This window comes from Sus scrofa, chromosome 9 (genome assembly GCF_000003025.6).
Source record: "Sus scrofa isolate TJ Tabasco breed Duroc chromosome 9, Sscrofa11.1, whole genome shotgun sequence".
Lineage (NCBI taxonomy): Eukaryota > Metazoa > Chordata > Mammalia > Artiodactyla > Suidae > Sus > Sus scrofa.
Genome location: NC_010451.4, coordinates 103,669,920 through 103,689,580, shown reverse-complemented (window position 1 = coordinate 103,689,580; position 19,661 = coordinate 103,669,920). Strand labels below are relative to the sequence as shown.

The window sequence follows — 19,661 nt, the reverse complement described above, 5'->3', positions numbered from 1 at the left end:
AAATCTATTTAAGGCTACATGATCCACTGTAAGATCCACCTATCATCAAGATTTACAGTATCTTATTTAGGATAACCTTTTTCTGTAAAATTATGATTTTATTGGGTTTCTTTGTAAACATGAAAGTGGGTTTGGGGGAGTTCCCTGATGGTCTAATGATTGGGACTCAGCACTTCATCACTGCAGCCTGCATTCAATCCCTGATCTGGAAACTGAGATCCCACATCAAGCTGCTGCTTGCCACGGCCAAAAATAAAAAAGGTGGGTTCTTTCCCTTAGAATAGTATGTTAACCTAGTTAAATCCTCAAACAGAAACAAAATAAATCAAATTTGAAGGACAAGATAATGTCTTATGATTAAGAAGATACTTAAAAGTTTGAGAAACTTTTTTTTTCCTTAGTACAGTAGAAAATGATTCCTGAAGGCACAGAACATGTGCCCTGAGGATGATATTCTCTGCGGCTTATAACTACTTTGTACGACTTTGCAAATTGCTTATTTTCAATTATGCTGGGCCATTATAATAAGACTTCACTAATAAGTAAAATAATTCATCTGGCTGTCATTATTCCTCACATTATTTTATCTGACTGATAAAAAAAATGCACCATAAATACTCGTGTAATCTCTCTCTGATATTTTAATTCTAAAAGTAGACTGGATTATGTAACCATCTAAGTCATTTTAGGGCAGTTTCTCATTACCTGGGGGAATTATTGCCCTGTTGACTATGCAACAACACCAAAGTTAATCTATGGTAAGGATATATGTAGTCCAGATATTCTGAAGTATGGCCTTCAGATGTTTTTTTCACTTTGACCCAATTAAGGCAAGTCCGAAGTCCTTAAGTCCCATCCATGATTATCATTCCACTTTGTAGTACAAATATAACTTAGTAAAAACAAAGACATGGAGAATTTATCAAATCGCAGTAAACGTACTCACCATGCAACCAGAGTTTATTGAGCATGTACTGTGTACCAGGTGCTGTCCTGGGTATAGGAACACAAGCAGTAAACAAGATAGACACAGGTCCTGCTTTGATGGAGCTTGCATTCCAACAGGAAATGGACAGAGAGCAAGTAAACAAGTAAGTAAAGGAGATAAATTTAGATACTGATGAGTACTATGAATCACATAAAATGGAGGATGATTGGACATGGGGGGCGGACTTCTTTAGATTTGAGTGCTCAGAGAAGGCTTCTTTGAGGAGGTGATATTTGTACAAATCCCGGAGAGAGAAATGGGACCCAAGGGATGCTCTGTGGGGAAAGATGAATGGGATGAGGAGAGAATGGAGTGTGAGGAAATTGACCTAACAGTATAGTTCCAGACAGAGGAGAAGGTCACAGAAGCCCTGAGATGAAGTGGTCAGGGAGGAGAAGAAAGTTCAGAACGGCTTGAACTCAGTAAGTGGGAGAAGAGTGATTCAAGTGATACAGCATGTAGGTTTTTATGTATCATAGTGAGGGCTTATCCTTTTGTTCCTAGTGGGATGAGAAGCCTTGAGAGGATTTTAAGCTGGGAATGGCATGATCATTAAAATAGTTTAAAAGACTCCTCTGTTTTCGAAAGACCTTTAACAGCTCTATAGAGAGTGGATTATCCAGGGATAGAAAAGAGAGCAAGAAAACCCCCGAGATATGGCCATGACTTGACTACAGTGGTAGCAGTAGAGATGGATAGAAGCTGAACAGCATTTTGGAGGTAGAACTCCCAGCACAGCCCTTGCTGATGGGTTGGAAGTAGGAGGTGAAGCAAAGGGAAGAATCAGAGATGATGCCTAGTATTTTGTTTGTTTGAGCATCTGGATGGTGCCATTTGAAATGAAAAGGGTAGTGGATATTCAGGGAGTGGGAAACAAACACTTCTATTTTGACCTAAAAGGTCTGAGATGTCCATTAGACATGGTTAAGTAGCAGTTGGATCTACAATTATGGATCTCATGAGAGATAGAGTCCTGGGTATTATCTGTTATAAATGTTATTTAAAGCCTCAAAGTAAAAAGAGGCAAGGTAGAAAAAAAGCAGAAAAACAATTTGAGATTAAGAAGGAAAAGGCAACAAAGGAGATGGAGAAGCAGCAGCCAGTGAAGCAGGCAAAAAATCAAAAAGGTGTTGGAAGATAGATGGGAAAACATATCCAAAAAGGGGGCAGGGGTATGGACTGTGGCAAATCCTGCTGAGAAGTCAGGTAACCTGAATGTGGGAAAATGACCTGTCGATCTGTCTCCCCAGCCACCTAACCAAAGCAGTTTCAGGGCAGTGCTTGAAGGTGGAACCTGAATGGAGGGGAAAGGGATTAGGATGCAAAGAAATGGGGGCAATCACTGAACAGCTCCTTTGAGAAGCTTGCCATACAAGGGAACAAAAGTGGGATTGGAAGGAGCAGAAGGTAGGAGCGTGATGTCAAGAAAAATTTTTTTAAGATGGGACGTGTTTGTATGATGATAGGAATGACCCAGGAAACCGTTGGGAGAAATTGGTGATGCAGGAGAAAGAGAAGGTAAATCTTGAAGAGCAAGCAGAGATGGGATATGGACCACATAGAAAGGCTCACCATTGATTAAAACAAACACCTCATCCACTATAATAGGAGGAAGGCAGAAAACACTGATGCAGTGGTTGAAAAGATGAGGACATTACTATGTTTCTGTTTTTCTTTTTTTTTTTTTTTTTTTTTTTTGCTTTTTGCCATTTCTTAGGCCGCTGCCATGGCATATGGAGGTTCCCAGGCTAGGGGTCAAATCGGAGCTGTAGCCCTGCCCTAGGCCAGAGCCACAGTAACGCGGGATCTGAGCCATGTCTGCACCTACACCACAGCTCATGGCAATGCGGGATCCTTAAACCACTGAGCAAGGCCAGGGATCGAACCTGCAACCTCATGGTTCCTAGTTGGATTCGTTAACCACTGTGCCACAACGGGAACTCCTATGTTTCTATTTTTCTTAACTATTTGTGATGCATTGTTAACTTCATAAGAATGAACTTGGACATATGATTATATGTTAAAATTCCAACAATTTTTAAAAATAACCCAATGTTTTTATACATAATGATAATCAGAGCAAGTTATTAAAATAGCACAAATTCTGAGACACAAATTCTGGACTGTTTTGTTGCAAGATAGTGTTAAGGCAGTCTATAGATACCTGCTTTAGCAGAGGAGTAGAGATGCCTGTATTATACTGCAGTGCATGTATGTCTTGAGCCATAGGACAAGCTGTAAGCCAGTAGGCCAGAAATGTTACCGATATAATATTCATCATTATGTACTGTGGGGTTGACTAAATAACCAATAATAATGTAAATGACAGTAAACAGTAAATAAATGTAGATTTATCATAATCATTTATCAATTTATTTGTCAATTTAAAATCAAGAACTGACAACCAAGACCAGCTGGAAACAATACTCAGGAGGTATCTTTAATAAAACATAACCTGTCCTTCCCCGAACTTGGCGAAGTATAATTGTTCTTGGTGCAGTAATCTTGGTGAGTGTAATTCTACATGGGAGCCAGATTTCCTAGACATTTAGATTGGGGTCATCAATAAATTCTAGAAGTTCATCAATTTTATTTATGAATACCACACTTTAGGAGGCTACTTGTATCCTTGATGTGGGTAAAAAAATATATATAGAATTTCCTCATTTGCCAGTAAGAACCAAAGAAACAGTTTAACTTTTTAGATCTGTTTAAGTCCATCCGTGGTTCTCAGGCCGTACTTTTATAGACATCATTCTAAATTATCTTCCCTCCTTCAGCAATTTGAAAAAAATCCCTGCAGAAATTGCTACTTTTGAGTGAAGGATTGCGATTACATTGGAAATGGTCTTAAAGAGAGCGAATGGATCTGCAAAGAGAGGATAATTTGCTTTTTTTGTTTGGGTTTGTCTTTCCTTTCCAGCTTTAAATTTCAGCTTTGGCAATTAAAGATCTTTAAGAGGGAAAAGAAAGAAGTACCTGTTGCAGGTGGTACCTGCTTATCATTGTCTCCTCGCTGCATCAGAGGTGCTTTGAGGTATGTGATAGGTCTGCACCTCAGCATCTGGGAGCAAGGAGTAGGGGTTAAACACCTGGGCACAAAGACATTAATTAACCTTTCCTTCCCTTATCACAGACAGAGTCAAGCAACCATTGTCAGCCTGGCAAAAGTAAATCTTAGTCTGCTGACCAAATCCTATGTGACAGTGGGGCTGCAGTTTGAAGAGTTTATGTAAAGGACAAATATACCCAGTCTACATGGAACAACTATACTCAGAGTGAGAGTTGGAGAATCATTTATTCATTGGCTTGGCATCATTTGGGATGCTAGTTTGATGGGGGTGGCCCCAGAGGGGGGCAGATATGCAAAGCCAACTGCTTCTCTTGGGTGATGCTTATTCCACGAGGGAAGTTTCCTTGATGTGCACAGCGCCTCTCCTCTGACTGGCCTTTCCTATCCTACAGCCCAGTGCTGGTCTTTCAGTTATCTGCCCCTTTGTTGGAGACCCTGTGGCTTTGGGGCCATCTTTTCAAGTGGAAACCTTTTAACATAACCCTGGGCTAGTTCTGTTTTCCAGGGGACACATTTGGTCTCTAAAAACTGTGCACCTTTATCCCACTAGGGATGGAAGTACAGCTTTATCCTGAAGGGACTGAGAAATTGTTGAAGGATTATAAGTAGCAAGATTCAACCTGTTTGTAGAAAGAGCCCTGGCAACCACATGGCTGGGTGAGGTCATGAGAGGCTGGAGGCAGGGAGACCAACTAATCATTCTTGCCAAGTTCTGGAAGAGCTACTCAGAGTCTGTTGACAATAGAGAGGAAGGAGGTGGGTTCAGAAGATATTAATAGTTTAGGTACAAAAGAATTTAAAGATTAAGTGAGAAACAGTAAGTCCACCTGCCAGGTGCTTTTCTATTTTATGTTGCATCATAAAGTTATCTCACAACACTGAGATGGTAACGTGAGAGAATAGACAGGAGAGGAGTCATACTGGTCATCAAAGTCATATTGGAACACTTTTAATAGTTATCAGCTTTCCTTCTCTTAATTTGTAAGCGATTTGCATGGGATTGCTTCTGTAAGGAACTTTATTTATTTATTTTTTTAACGGCCGCACCACGCGGCATATGGAGGTTCCCAGACTAGGGGTCTAATCAGAGCTGTAGCCACCAGCCTATGCCACAGCCACAGCAATGACAGATCCAAGCCGCATCTGTGACCTACACCACAGCTCACGGCAACACTGGATCCTTAACCCACTGAGCAAGGCCTGGGATCGAACCCGCAACCTCATGGCTTGTAAGGAACATTTTTGGTTATCTTTTGTTCTGTCTTTTTCTTTTTCAGGATTCACCTTGTGCATTTTCTTTTAAGTACTTACGGTGTATAAAATATAAAGGTGTAGCACATAAATACCATTGAAATTCTTTAGGCTAGTTGGTACTTTCCTTTGAAAAACCAGATTGTCTGCCAGACTTCCTGCTTGTTTGTGCTGAAGTTTGTCTCACATAATCCCGGCTGTTTCCATTCCCAGCCCCACAGTTTGATATTTATTTTAAGCAGCTGCTTAAGAAAAGGTAGAATTTGGCAGTGATCAAAGTGGCATAAAGTAGGTTTCTGTTTGAGCTCAGTGTTGCTGTGTAGCTTTCTTTTCAGGAGCCTTTCTTCATGCTTTTTCATCTATGTTTTAGCTATGAGAATAAATCTAGGAAAACTGCTGTTTGGCCTTTTTAACACATTGCCAGCTTTGGCAATTGCAAACTAACTGGTGTTGTACTAAACACCACTGAAATAAAATAAATGCATCTGATTAAAGCTTGGAACTCCTGAGTACTACAAATGTACAAACCATCAACAGATGCCGTTTGCTGAAACAAAGGCTCCGTAGCAGATGGATGAAAGTTAAACATAAATTGCACTATTTATTTTTCTTTGGGTTCATTTGTTTTTAATTGAGTATTAAAAAACCTGCTATTGAGTTACAGTAACTTCTGGCTTATGTTTCATGGCTGTTTGGGGGAATCTAAGAAGATCTTTGAAATGAGTCAAACTGTGCTTTATTTTATGAATTCATTGGACATGTAGAAACCAATTCTTATCAGACTTTTAAAACTTTCTGTGGTATTCTTATCTCCAATTTTGAAAATAATTGTGAAAAAAAACCAATTACCAAATATTCACAAGGAGGCATAATGCCTCTTTTAAATCTTAAATATAGTAAAATGATATCAATCATGTCTCTAATATTCTCATTCATTTAGTACTTGAATTTCTATTACTTTAGTCCACCTACTGCCTCATCATTTAAATAACACACACAGAAGAAGAATGCTGTTTTTATTCTTTATACAGTTGAATGACATATGCCATTTACTGCAATCATTATTGATATTAACTTGCAAGATCCATAATGGCATTATTAACTATTCCATAGTATTTAGATACATCTTACAATATTTAAATATTCTAGATATTTCTTTACAGTATAAGCATGCTAAGTGCTTATATAGTAATTTAATTTAGAAGTTCGTGTATCTCTAAAGAGATCTGCAATTTACCTTTTATTTGACTCTTAAAATTATTTATCAAATAATATTCATCAGAATAGATCACAAGAAATTTTAGCAAAGTTGGAATAATGGAGACATGATCAGGTAACTATCCGAGTGATTAGAAAATTATCTAAATTTTTATTTACTTATTTATCAGGAATAATAATAATATTATACTTTTTTTTTAACCTCTGAATTTTACTGTTATTGCTATTTACAGGTTCAGGTTCATGTCGCTTTAGTTATTCAGATCCCTGCATCATCGTGTCCTATGCCAAGAATAATACTGCAGACTGGATTCAGCTTGAGGAAATAAGGTTTGTTATCATTTAAACTCTTTTCATAAATTTTGATGTAGATGCGTTTCTACTTCTCTCTATATCTTCATTCTACCACTGGCTTTATTCCTCATGCTTAAAGTAATCTGGTTGGGAGTTCCTGTTGTGGCTCAGTGGTTAACGAATCCGACTAGGAACCATGAGGTTGCAGGTTCGATCCCTGGCCTTGCTCAGTGAGTTAAGGATCCGATGTTACCGTGAGCTATGGTGTAGGTCACAGATGCGGCTCAGATCTGGTGTTGCTGTGGCTCTGGCCTAGGCCGGCAGCAACAGCTCCAATTAGACCCCTAGCCTGGGAACCTCCATATGCCGTGGGTGCGGCCCTGCAAAAGGCAAAAAGAAAAAAAAAAAAAGTGCTCTGATTGTTAATTATATTGAATTACACGGATGCACATATTATAACTTGCTCTGTTTGAAGAAGATATTGTTCACAGTGCTATTTTCCATTCAGTACTTCCCACGATTGGTAGTAACTATAACAAACTATTTATTTTTGGTCAAAATATGCTTGAGATAATTATCTTTCTGGTGGAATCCTCCACAAAATAACCTCACCACCAATCTCTCTAGGTGGCCTGTCTGTGGCCTGGTTTCTAGGCCTAGGAAAATATCAGATTATCACCTAAATTCCTTCTGGTGTGTGATGATAATGAGTTAATAGCCTTTTGAATCTAATCTCTAGTTCTTTCATTTTCCTTCTAACTTCCCTAAGGCCAGTTCTAAAATTCCATTATCATAATTGTGATGCGACTTGTTATCATTTATTACATTTTCTTTATTAAAAAAAAATGCCTTCATAAGAAAGTGAGGTAGGATTCTTAAGAGGAAAAAGCTCATTCAAGTTGGAAATATCTGATTACATTTAGCAAAACTCAGATTATGTTAATTATTTCTACGTAGCTTAAATCATAAAATAAAATTCAAAATGGATGCTTAATGCAGGTATGGTGAGGTATTTAAAGGACAGAATACCTTGAAAGTCATTATTCTGATCACTTTAGTTCTTAAATTAATAAAGAAGAACCTTTTCCATTAGTTTTATGGTAGTTTCCTTTTTTCTCATGCTATTTACCTTACATATCTCCATATTGAAAGAATTGTGATTTATTTTGGGGAGAAGAGTGAATATTAGGTTCTTAGTCTTCAGTACTAAACCAGTTTCTCCAGAGTTTCTAAGAGTATTTCAAATAAATTAAGTCTCACAAGTTCAAGTTGTATTCTAACCAAAAACTGAGAAAAGTGATCCTAACTCATGGATTTTAATAGATTGTCTCCCTCTGCGGCAGAAAAAAATATAATTTATACGGACCTGGTACAAGCCAAACTCTGACATTCTGTGCCAATTGCTAATTTCATAACAGAGTATTTTGCTTTTCCTTCTAATTTTAGTAGTTATTATAAGAATGCATTCAGGAGTTCCTGTCATGGTGCAGTGGAAACGAATTCAACTAGGAACATTTTGGGTTTGATCCCAGGCCTCACTCAGTGGGTTAAGGATCCGGTGTTGCCATGAGATGTGGTGTAGGTCACAGACGCGGCTTGGATCTGGCATTGCTGTGGCTCTGGCCTAGGCCAGCAGCAACAGCTCCAGTTAGACCCCTAGCCTGGGAACCTCTATATGCCATGGGTGCGGCCCTCAAAAGACAAAAGACGAAAAAGAAAATGCATTCATTTTAAATACTGATTTGTATAAATGGTTTTAAGCAAAGCAGCATAAGTATTGGAAGTTTTACTCATGCCTCTATTTTTTTTTACCTTTCTAATAGTTGTATATCACACTTTAGATAAATTGCGTACATATTTCTTGCTGAAAAACAGCTCCATCCTTTGGCTATGATAAATAGTGAGTAGATACATTTAATTACAAGAAAAAAGATCACATTCAGCTAATTCCATATATTTTTCAGTAAATGAGACTTTCAGTTTTAGGCCTTGCACCAAACTATCATGCTAACATACAAAGTAATGCAAATTTTTCTTAGCATTACTGATCAGAGTGGACATATTTTCAATCACTTCTTAAAACTAAAATATATTATCTTCATCAGTTTAAATTCTTTCTAAAGTTAAATACATAGTCATCATTAAACATTTTAAAAGAAAGGGAGAATTGATTACCTCAAAAGGTAAGGTACACCATCTATAACCTACATTGACAATTCTACAGATTTATATGCGCTTCATTGGTGAGTGAAAAATATGGCTTTTCTCTAGTCCTTTAAAAATTGATTTATAGGAAGCCCAGGGTACTACTAGTTTGCATTTTAGTACCACTTTTAATCTTGGCTAAAGCCATCATTTTTACTATAACGGGTTTCTATTTTAGTAGAATAAAACATTTAATAAAAAATACTTTATTAGATAGCTAAAGGACCTAGATTCCAACAGATGTAATATAAAAATCATGTTAAGAGTTCCTGTCTTCTGTCATGGCTCACTGGAAATGAATCTGGTAATATCCATGAGGACCCAGGTTTGATCCCTGGCCTTGCTCAGTGGGTTAAGGATCCAGTGTTGCCATGAGCTGTGGTCTAGGTTGCAGACACAGCTTGGATCCCCTGTTGCTGTGGCTCTGGTATAGGCCGGCGGCTGCAGCTCTGACTTGACCACTAGCCTGGGAACTTCCATATGCCACCAGTGCGGCCCTAAAAAGACAAAAATAAAAAATAAAGAAATAATTAAAAAATAAAAATCATGTTAAATTATGTCATGTTTTTAAAGATTGATCTGCATGGAATTGTAAAGAAGTGTGAATGAGAGCATTTAATTCTCATGGCAAACCTCACATTTTCAAAACAAAAATATATCTGTTTACTAGAAATAAAATACTAGGAGTTCCTGCCATGGCTCAGTGGAAATGAACCTGACTAGCATCCATGAGAACACAGGTTTGATCCCTGGCCTTGCTCAGTGGATTAAGGATCCGGCATTGCCATGAACTGTGGTGTAGGTTGCAGACACAGCTCAGATCCAAGTTGCTGTGGCTGTGGTATAGGCTGGCAGCTGTAGCTTCGATTAGACCCCTAGCTTGGGAACCTCCATATGCCTTGGGTGCAGCCCTAAAATAAATAAATAAACAAACAAATAAAAAAAATAAATAAAATAAAATGTTAAGATTGGTTATGAGATTCTTAGCATACAGTGATCTCTGATAGATGCAACATTTCTAAGAATTAAAATTAAGATAATGGTTTTACAGTTTTTCTCCTTTTCTTCTTCTTAGTATCATATATCATATAAAGTAAATGGTTTTAGAGTGAGTGTCTGCCGTGCACAAAAAAACTGTGCTGGATACACTTTGATTTTTTTACAGGAACCATGGCAGTGTGCACCACTTTCTCTTCAGTTATTCCTTTACTGGCTTATGTGAATATACTTACTGCCTGCCTTTGTTAAAAGCAAAGCTCTTTAAGACATGCAACATTTAAACTCTCATCACTCAATACCTCATGGATACTAGTCATCAGCCCTAAGTTCTTGGGTTTGATGAAGATCTTAATAATCAGCATACATTAAAAGGTTTGAGGGAGGTTCTATTGTGGTTCAAAGATAGCAAAGCAGACTAGTATCTTTGATGATGCGGTTCGATCCCTGGCCTTGCTCAGTGGATTAAGGATCTGGTATTGCCATGAGCTGTGGTGTAGGTCACCGACGTGGCTTGGATCCCACGTTGCTGTGGCTGTGGTGTAGGCCAGCAGCTACAGCTGCTGTTCAACCCCTATAAATGGTTTGAGGGTTATGGTATTGTAAGTATTTAACTGTAACGTGTATAATATTTTTAAGATCGTAGAACCACAGTGTTAATTAAGAAACACAATGGATCTATAAGAAAGATGAAGTGAACACTGTGGAACTTTACTGTGGCACTAATTCTCATCTCGCCATGCATTCCAGAGCCCCTTCCAATGTCAGCACGATCATCCATATCCTCTACCTTCCTGAAGACGCCAAAGGGGAGAATATCCAGTTTCAGTGGAAACAGGAAAATCTCCATGTGGGTGAAGTGTATGAAGCCTGCTGGGCATTAGATAACATCCTGGTCATCAACTCGGCTCACAGACAAGTTATTTTAGAAGATAATCTGGATCCAGTAGACACAGGCAACTGGCTTTTCTTCCCCGGAGCTACAGTGAAGGTTGGATCTCTCTTTTATTCCTTTTCTTCCCACTAAAAGCCAAAGCTAATTAAACCAAATTGTACAGGGATAGCTATTTTATGAAATCTATTGAAAGGAATAGGTAACATTCTTATTTACCCTCCCCTGTAAGAATGGAAAATCATTCATTTATTCATCCCTTTCACAAGTCTTTTTGAAGCCCATGTTGCCACGTACTAGGCTGAACCTAAAGAATATATCCACAAAAGGCAGATATGTCTCTTCCCTCCATTGGATGTTGGTTTGGTAGGGGAGTTAGATATGTCAGCATGCATATACAAAGCACTATAATTGTTATGACCTGCCGGGAAATTTTAGAGTGCTGTTGAAGCACAACATCTGGACTTGAGATATTCGGTAGGCCAGCCAGAAGAATAAGGATCCAAGCAGAGAATGAAGGGCAATTTGGAATTGGCCAGGTGCAAAGGATAGAGTTTCTAGACTTATCGATCACATATACAAAGGCTGGAAGGTGACAGCACAAAGCAGAGGCCTTGGACAATGTTCCACGTAGTGGTCTCACAGATTTTGAGTTAAGACTGTGATGGGGGAGTTCCCATCGTGGCTCAGCAGAAAGGAATTTGACTAGCATCCATGAAGATGCAGGTTCAATCCCTGGCCTAGCTAAGTGATCCGGCATTGCTGTGAGCTGCGGTGTAGGTCTCAGAGGCAGCTCGAGTCTGATATTGTTGTGGCTGTGGTGCAGGCCAGAGGCTACAGCTCCAATTCAGCCCCTAGCCTGGGAAGCTGCACAGCCTTAAAACAAACCAAAACCAACCAACCAAACAAACAAACAAAAAACACTTGTGATGAAACTTTAAGGTCTTGCAAGCTGCTGAGTTTCAACTTGATCGTGAAGGTTATAAGGAGTTACTGAAGTGCTCTGAAGAGTCAGATAATTAGATTTGAGTTTTGAAATATTCCTTCGAGGATGGAGGATGCAATGGAATGAAAAGAGTATATTTAGGGAAACCGAATAGGAGGCTGATAACAGTAATCCAGTGGGAGATTGTGTTGGCCAAATTAGGGGAGAGAGGATAGGAAAATGTGGGTGGATTTCAGAGATTTTTAGAAGAGGAAATGGAGACGGTTGGGGGCTGATTGAGTTAATGAGGGAGTAACAAGTGTCAAGGACAAGCTCTAGGCAGCTGGGTGGACAGGATGCCATTCATTGGAACAGGAAACAGGAGGGAGGAGCAGGATTGTGAGAATTGATGAATTCACCTTGGACATGTTGATTTTGATAATGCTGGGAGCAGGCAAGGAGAAACATTTAGTGGGAGGAAGATCCAAAATTGGCAATTAACCACCTTTTGAATGGAAATTGAATTCGTGGACTTGCCTGCCCAGAGAGTGTGTGGAGTAAGAAATTGTGCCTAGGCAGTATTAAAAAATGCCATTAGACCTTTAACCAGACGCTCTCAAGTTTCCAATATAGAAAAATAGAGATACAGATTGGAGAATTTTTTTAATATGTGACTCACTGGTACAAAAAAAAGTCCGATGCCACATGGAGACGAGGTCACAGGAGGAGTAGCAAGCAGAATATAAACATATGAAATGTTCACCTTCTTTTAATAATTTATTTGAATTTTAGAAAAATGCCTCCAAATTATTTTAAAAACCTTCAACATAGGAACACTCCTGACACAGTAACTTCTTGCTCCAAAAAACAAATTTTGTTTTAAATTGATGGAATTACACCAGTAGAGTAGCATTAAGAACAGGCATTGTGTTTGCTCAGTGTGGGATAACAGCCAGTAAACCTTCTGGAAATTTGTTCTGACAAAGACTCAAAAACCTTAGTCCCTTTAAAGAGAGTTCATGGATTCCTTTCAGATAGGTATAGAAAAGAACCTCTAAGAATATTCCATGTCATAGCTTACTACCACTTGATTAAAAGATGGATTTCTGGGGGTTCCCTGGTGGCACAGTGGATTAAGGATCCGATGTTGCCACTACTGTGGCTTGGGTCACTGCTGTGGCAAGGGTTTGATCCCTGTTGCCATTTTTCCACATTGGCGAGAAAACATGTAAATCCAGGATACACATGGAAATCTCAGGGCTTGGGATTCACATCCTTTTCCCCTGATGATCATTTGGTGATCTTTTGTTCTCAGTACCATTTACTGTGTAAGTGTACTTTTTATGACTTATTTTATAAGCCATTCATTGTATTAATCTAATTAGCTTTTGGGTTTCTTCATGCATTATACTTTCATATTACCCATGACAAAAACCCATGAAGTGTGGTTTTGCTTCATAGTAATGGCTGATTAAATTACAGCCTTGTGTGGAGTAGACTTTTGCTTTTAAACCTCTCATCCTCATGAGCTTACTAATCACATGTTTGAGACTTGCCTAGTTACCTATGCCTGTTAAGCAAAAAAAAATATTGTAGTAATGACTTATAGAAGGGTCTTTGGCTGTCACATAGAAATTTTTTTCTGATGTTTCTTTTGAAAATGTAAAAAAAGTGCAATGATAAAAATCTAAGAGTTTGGCATTTTAACTCATTTGCATGACCAACCTTTTGCTCTTTGTCTCAAACATCTGAGCATGAAAACCTTGCTTTTGCCAAGTGCTTTGGCATTCTAGAAACAAAAATTGTTTATTTAAGCTGTATGCAGTTTCTCCGTCAAATAATACTTCTGTACTGGGTGGCCTCTGAGATGAAAACTGAATACAACCAATTAATTAGAAAGTGTAATCTCAGTGTCCCATTGGTCATAGGACATGTTTTAAACATCGCTCTATTTTGAACTTTTTAGTTTTAAGGGCTAAGTTTGTTTGTTCAACCTAGGTGTTATCTTTTCTGTGTTCATTAAAAGTCTCCAAGATGTTTACATCTTAACTAAATCAAAGATTGAGTCTAACAGCAAATGAGAAGTGTGCGTCATTACAAAGTAGAGTTTATTCTTGGAAAAATGTCCAAAGAGAGATAAGATATTCATCAATTAAGTAATAACCACTTTTCTTGTTCAGTTATTATTTTAGGCACTTACTATTCCAAGTGTACATGTGCAACATTATATGTTATATTTATATATAAATTTGTTTTATGTATTTATATATCATATAGAAATACCATATTCTATGTATTTACATATTTATATAAATAATAGAATCACATATAAATACATAATGTTTGAAATTTCATGTAGTTGATCTTTATAAACTATAAAAAGGTGCTCAATTAACCCCATTTTACAGATGTGCAAAATAGACGTGGAAGTGCTGAGTAACTTGTCCAGAATGCACCTCTTACCAGTGGCAGAGCCAGGATTCGGATACAGGAATCCAACTTCAGAACTCTTTTTTTTTTTTTTGCCTTTTTATGGCTGCACCTGAGGTGTATGAGAGTTCCCAGGCTAGGGGTCGAATTGGAGCTACAGCTGCTGGCCTATGCCATAGCCACAGCAATGTGGTATCCCAGCCATGTCTGAGACCCACACCACAGCTCACGGCAGTGCCGGATCCTTATCCCACTGAGTGAGGCCAGTCATTGAACCTGCATCATGGATACTAGTCAGATTCATTTCTGCTGAGCCATGATGGGAACTCCTTTTTTTTTTTTTTTTTTTGCAACTTCACAACTCTTCTTCTCAGTTGCCATGTTACTTTGCTCTTATAAGTAGTAAATATAAACTGACATGCTCCCTATTAGTCCTACATTTCTTCCCAATAACCATTTGTTAATTTATCTGCCTGTTTTCTTCCCCACCACTCTCCAGCTATAGGCCAAAAGATTCTTATTTTTTCATATTTCCTGATCTTGCTCCAGCTTTATTCCATTTGTGCTGTACAGTTCTTTCTCTGGAAGACTGGTTTTCATACGTTAGAATTTAGTAAATTCAGGCCAAGCACCAGTAACCTCTTTCTCTTCCACACTGCAACAGCTGGCTTTGTTTTCACAATCGTAGTCACTGGTCTATCATTGCTGACCTAAAGGAAACTTAAGGAGATTTAAAATATTTTCCTTCTGGAAGTAGGAGGCATGTGCAATAAACTGTACAGGAGGTGAAATAGAGGGGGATCAGGGAGACGCCGAAGAAAGAGAAATTGAGAAATCGAGAGCCTTGTGGTAGCAGACTGCCTGTGATGAGGACATGGGAGCCAAGGATCACAGGAAGGGATGCCACTGACAAAAGCGGTTACATCATTCCTTAGCAGAAATTACATCATGCCTTTGATGGAGTATGCACTTCACACCCCGTGCCTTTGTCAGTTTCCTGTGTAGGTCTAAAGGAGACAAGCCAAACTCCCTAGTATGTAATTCAAGGCCGTTTCCAATCTAGGCGTAGTCTCACTTGTCATCCTTGTCTCCTTCTCTGCTGTGCTCCAGCCTCACAAATACAACTCAGAATTTCACACTCCCACCCCATTTAGACAGGCTTTTCCACCTTCCTTTTTTTCTATGCCCTGTAATTCCCCAGCATCCTTAATCAAGGGCCCAGTTCAGGTGTCATTGCCTGTGAAGTTTTTCAGAGTTAATGTCTGCCTCCTCTCTGTGCTGCTATAACCATGAGGTTGAACAAATCAGACTTGAGGGTGGCGACTGGCTACAAAAAGAGGTTCAATCTTCTTCAGCGGGGACCATTCAAAATCAAACAGCTTTTTTTTTTTTTTATCTCTTTGTCTTTTTTCCACCAAAGCTAAGGCAGGTCTCAAGGCTGCAATCAATCTCTTTAGGCCCCCAGTCTCAGTTCAGTAACACCACATGGTTCACCGTAAAAGGGCGGACTCCAAGCTCCACCCATAGCCTCTCGTCTCCTCCAGCTTAGGTCTGGGTCAGTTCCTTCTCCCTCCTCACTACTCACTGTGAGTATCAGCTTTGAACCCTCCAGCAATGGGTGTGGAGACACGAGAAGAAGTAAGGAGCAGGTATTGTTGTGAGCTGGAATTATTGATCCCTTCATCTGGCAAGTGATCAAAGCTAGCTCCCTCTTGAATCTACCCAAAGGCTCTGTGGAAGCGTTCCCATTTAACCAGAACTGGGGCTTTCTCACCCGTGGGTCTTCAGTGCATCTCTCAGGTTCTCAGGTTCTCACCACTGGGCCCCTGGCTCATGTCCACAAGCTCTTTCTGCTGAGGGCTCTTTGCCCCTAGGGAGCCCTTGGGGGCAGAATCTTAGGCAAACTAGATTGCCTCTTGGGTGCATGGGCCCAAGCCAAGTCTATGGTAAACCTTCACCTTGGATCCATCGTTGAGAGGAGAGTAGCTAGTTACTTCTAAGTCCAGCCCTCTTGTTACCCAGCTGCCTGCCAGGCAGCTCCAGACCCTACTCTAAGCCCATATAGCCTCCCGTTCAAGGGGTGTCCTTGAAGTCCTGAGCACCAGGCCTGAGGCAAGGGGAATGCAGCCTCCCCCTGACAAGGGCATGGTGGTGACCCGACCCACAACAGCCCTCTCGAAAAAAATCATCTGGAGTTCCCGTCGTGGCGCAGTGGTTAACGAATCCGACTAGGAACCATGAGGTTGCGGGTTCGGTCCCTGCCCTTGCTCAGTGGGTTAACGATCTGGCGTTGCCGTGAGCTGTGGTGTAGGTTGCAGATGCGGCTCGGATCCCGCGTTGCTGTGGCTCTGGCGTAGACTGGTGGCTACGGCTCCGATTAGACCCCTAGCCTGGGAACCTCCATATGCCGCGGGAGCGGCCCAAGAAATAGCAACAACAACAACAAAAGACAAAAAAAAAAAAAAAAAGAAAAAGAAAAAAATCATCTCTCTGCTTTCCAGCTGCCCACCTACTTTAGCTTCAGGCTTGTGTACCCTCAATTTGCGTAAGTAGCTAAGCCATTTTACCACCTCTTCGCTAGGTCCTTGTAATTGGTCCGTTGCCTCACTTTACACTGTGCAGTAGTTGCCACCTATTTCCTTGGTGCCTTAACTGAAACCAGCACTAACCTAGCTCCATTTCAACATTCTGTTCCGCTGCACATATACATCTATGAGAGTGTTTACACCATTGCTTTGTAGCTTTGTTTCTGTCTCCCTGGTTAGAATGTGAGCTTCTTAAGCTCAAGAACTATTTCTACCATTTTAGAATCTCCAGTGTTTGGTACATGATACATTGTGCTCAATTGAATTAACGAAAAGCTGGAAAAATAGCAAGATCTAGTTTCTTGGGAAATAAAATGAATTTTATATTCAGTGATGACATGATGGCAGCTAAAAATATGGTGAATGGGAGTGGATATAGCACAGCTGTTAAGACAATGGATTTAACTGTCTGGGTTCAAATTTTGGCTTCATTGTTTATTACCCATGTGGTCTTGGGCAAGTTATTTAACCTCTTGATTCTTCCGTGTCCTAATCTTTAACAAGGATAACAACAGTGTTCAGCTCATATTGTGATCATTAAATAAGGAGATATATGTAACACCCTTAGAACAGTGCCTGGCGAACAGAAAGAGCTTAATAAATATGCATCCTCTTCATTGAAAACTTTGAGAACAAATGAGCTCCACAGGAAGTGAATATGGAGAAAAATAAGTAGAAGGCAAAGGATTGAGCTGACAGCTCCAATTAGGAGCAGGAGAAGAATAGGATAGAGAAAAATACAGAATTCATAAATTATATCATCCTTATGTGTCATTAAAATGATATCAAAATCAAATGCAGTAAATTGATTAGGTTAGACACAAGTGTTGCCTCATAGGTATAACCTTTGGCCATCAAAATAAGAAAGAGTTTCCACTGGAGTTAAGTTGAAATGATATTCATGTAATTGGAAAATTAATAGTGGTTTTCATTATTAATAACAAATTATTTTTAAATGCTACTGTTAATAAAATAAGGCAATAGAGAGTAGTGAGTATGTAAACTGTCCAGTTGATGTTAAAAATAAAATTTGAGGAGTTCCCATCATGGCTCAGCAGAAACGAATCTGACCAGTATCCATGAGGACACAGGTTCGATCCCCAGCCTTGCTCAGTGGGTTAAGGATCTGGCGTTGCTGTGAGCTGTGGTGTAGGTCACAGATGCAGCTTGGATCTGGTGTTGCTGTGGCTGTGGTGTAGGCTGGCAGCTGTAGCTCCGATTCCACCCCTAGCCTGGGAACTTGCATATGCTGCAGGTGCGGCCCTAAATAAATAAATAAATAATAAAAAAATAAAAATTGAGGGTGGCATTTCAAATAGAAAAGATAAAAATGAATCACTGGCATTCATAACATATTTCTCCTTATCTTTAGAATTTTTTTTTCATTTTCTTTGGTAATATTTAATCCATTTCATCAGAGCCTGTCCTTGTTTGTCTCAAGTAGGGACGCACGACAGAAGACCAAATAGAGTAATTAACTTGAGGCATTATGTGATCTGGAGAATTGCAATTATAGGTCACCAGTTTAAATCTGCCCTGGTTAGTAGAAGGCCATTACCATCTGTTGGCTCTTTAGTAATTAATATGAAGTAGATGTCTCACAGTATCGGCTTTTAATGTAAAACCTGACCTTACGTCTGCTGTGCTTTTTTATTTGGATTGGTGAACTGAAGAGGACGGTAAGAGGTTACAGAATTAATATGTTCTTCCTAGACAGCCATCTGTGTTTCTCCTCCATTCTCTTTACAAGTTCATGGCCTCGTCTCACTCGTCTTCCGGTGCTTTTCCGGAGAACTTGCCCATGTGGAAAAGGGGCACCACATTCTTATTGTGCTTCTAATTACCATCATGATTTTTTAATTTTCCACGAATCCCTAAGCAGGATACTGTTCCCAATCAAATAGGTGGGGCTCTAAATGCCAATAAATACAGTGCTGCAAGTCAAAAAGCTCCCCAGAGCACCACCTCATTAGCAGTCTCCACAGTAAGCAGATCGTGGACTCAAGGCAAGGAGCCTGAAACCTGCGTGATCTTGAGTCATCTGGCCTAATTATTGGTTACCATGATATTTATGATATTTCCTTCTTGTACAGACTATTGCATCCTTTTTTAACTTTTGTATGCAGTTCTAGACTAATCAAGATTTGTGTCAGTCATTTCCACTCTAAAGATACAGAATATACTCTGACAGTCCCTTATCTGCAGTTGCTAGAATCATCTGTTGCTGCCACAATTGCCAGCCCTTGGCAGCACCTCTCTCTACCAAGGGGGCCATGGGTGTTGTGCCACATTTACCATTGGGAGGCATATTCTTCCTGCCTGAAGTGAAGGAGTGAAAATTCTGATGCTTCACCTCTGAGAATGGTCTTGGTTTTGCCATCAAGGTTTAAGGGAAATGCATTGTTGTTTTTTTTTTTTTTTTTTTTTTTTTTTTTGGCCCCTATCGTTTAAGACATATTGGAATCAAGAATCAATGTTTTGGGAGTTCCATTTGTGGCTCAAAGGGATAAAGACCAGATATAGAGTCCATGAGGATACAGGTTTGATCCCTGGCCTCGCTCAGTGGGCTAAGGATCCAACATTGCTGCACGCTTCAGGGTAGGTCGCAAATGCAGCTCAGATCCAGTGTTGCTATGGCTGTGGAGGCCTCAGCTGCAGCTCTCATTGGACCCCTGGCCTGGGAACTGCCATATGCTATGGGTGTGGCCATAAAAAGGAAAAAAGAAGAAAAGGAATCAATGTTTCACCCTGGGTAGGTTTCTCATATCCATATCTATTGAGTAGCATGGATATTGGATAATAAA

General features: G+C 39.6%; 1 protein-coding gene across 1 annotated transcript in view; it reads left to right on the top strand.

The window, feature by feature from the left end:
* The window catches only part of RELN (reelin), a 502,874-nt gene that overhangs the window by 274,148 nt on the left and 209,065 nt on the right, over window positions 1-19,661 (top strand). Inside the window, 2 exon segments of the mRNA XM_021063495.1 lie at window positions 6,764-6,860; window positions 10,776-11,016. Coding sequence (XP_020919154.1) covers window positions 6,764-6,860; window positions 10,776-11,016 — 338 coding nt within the window.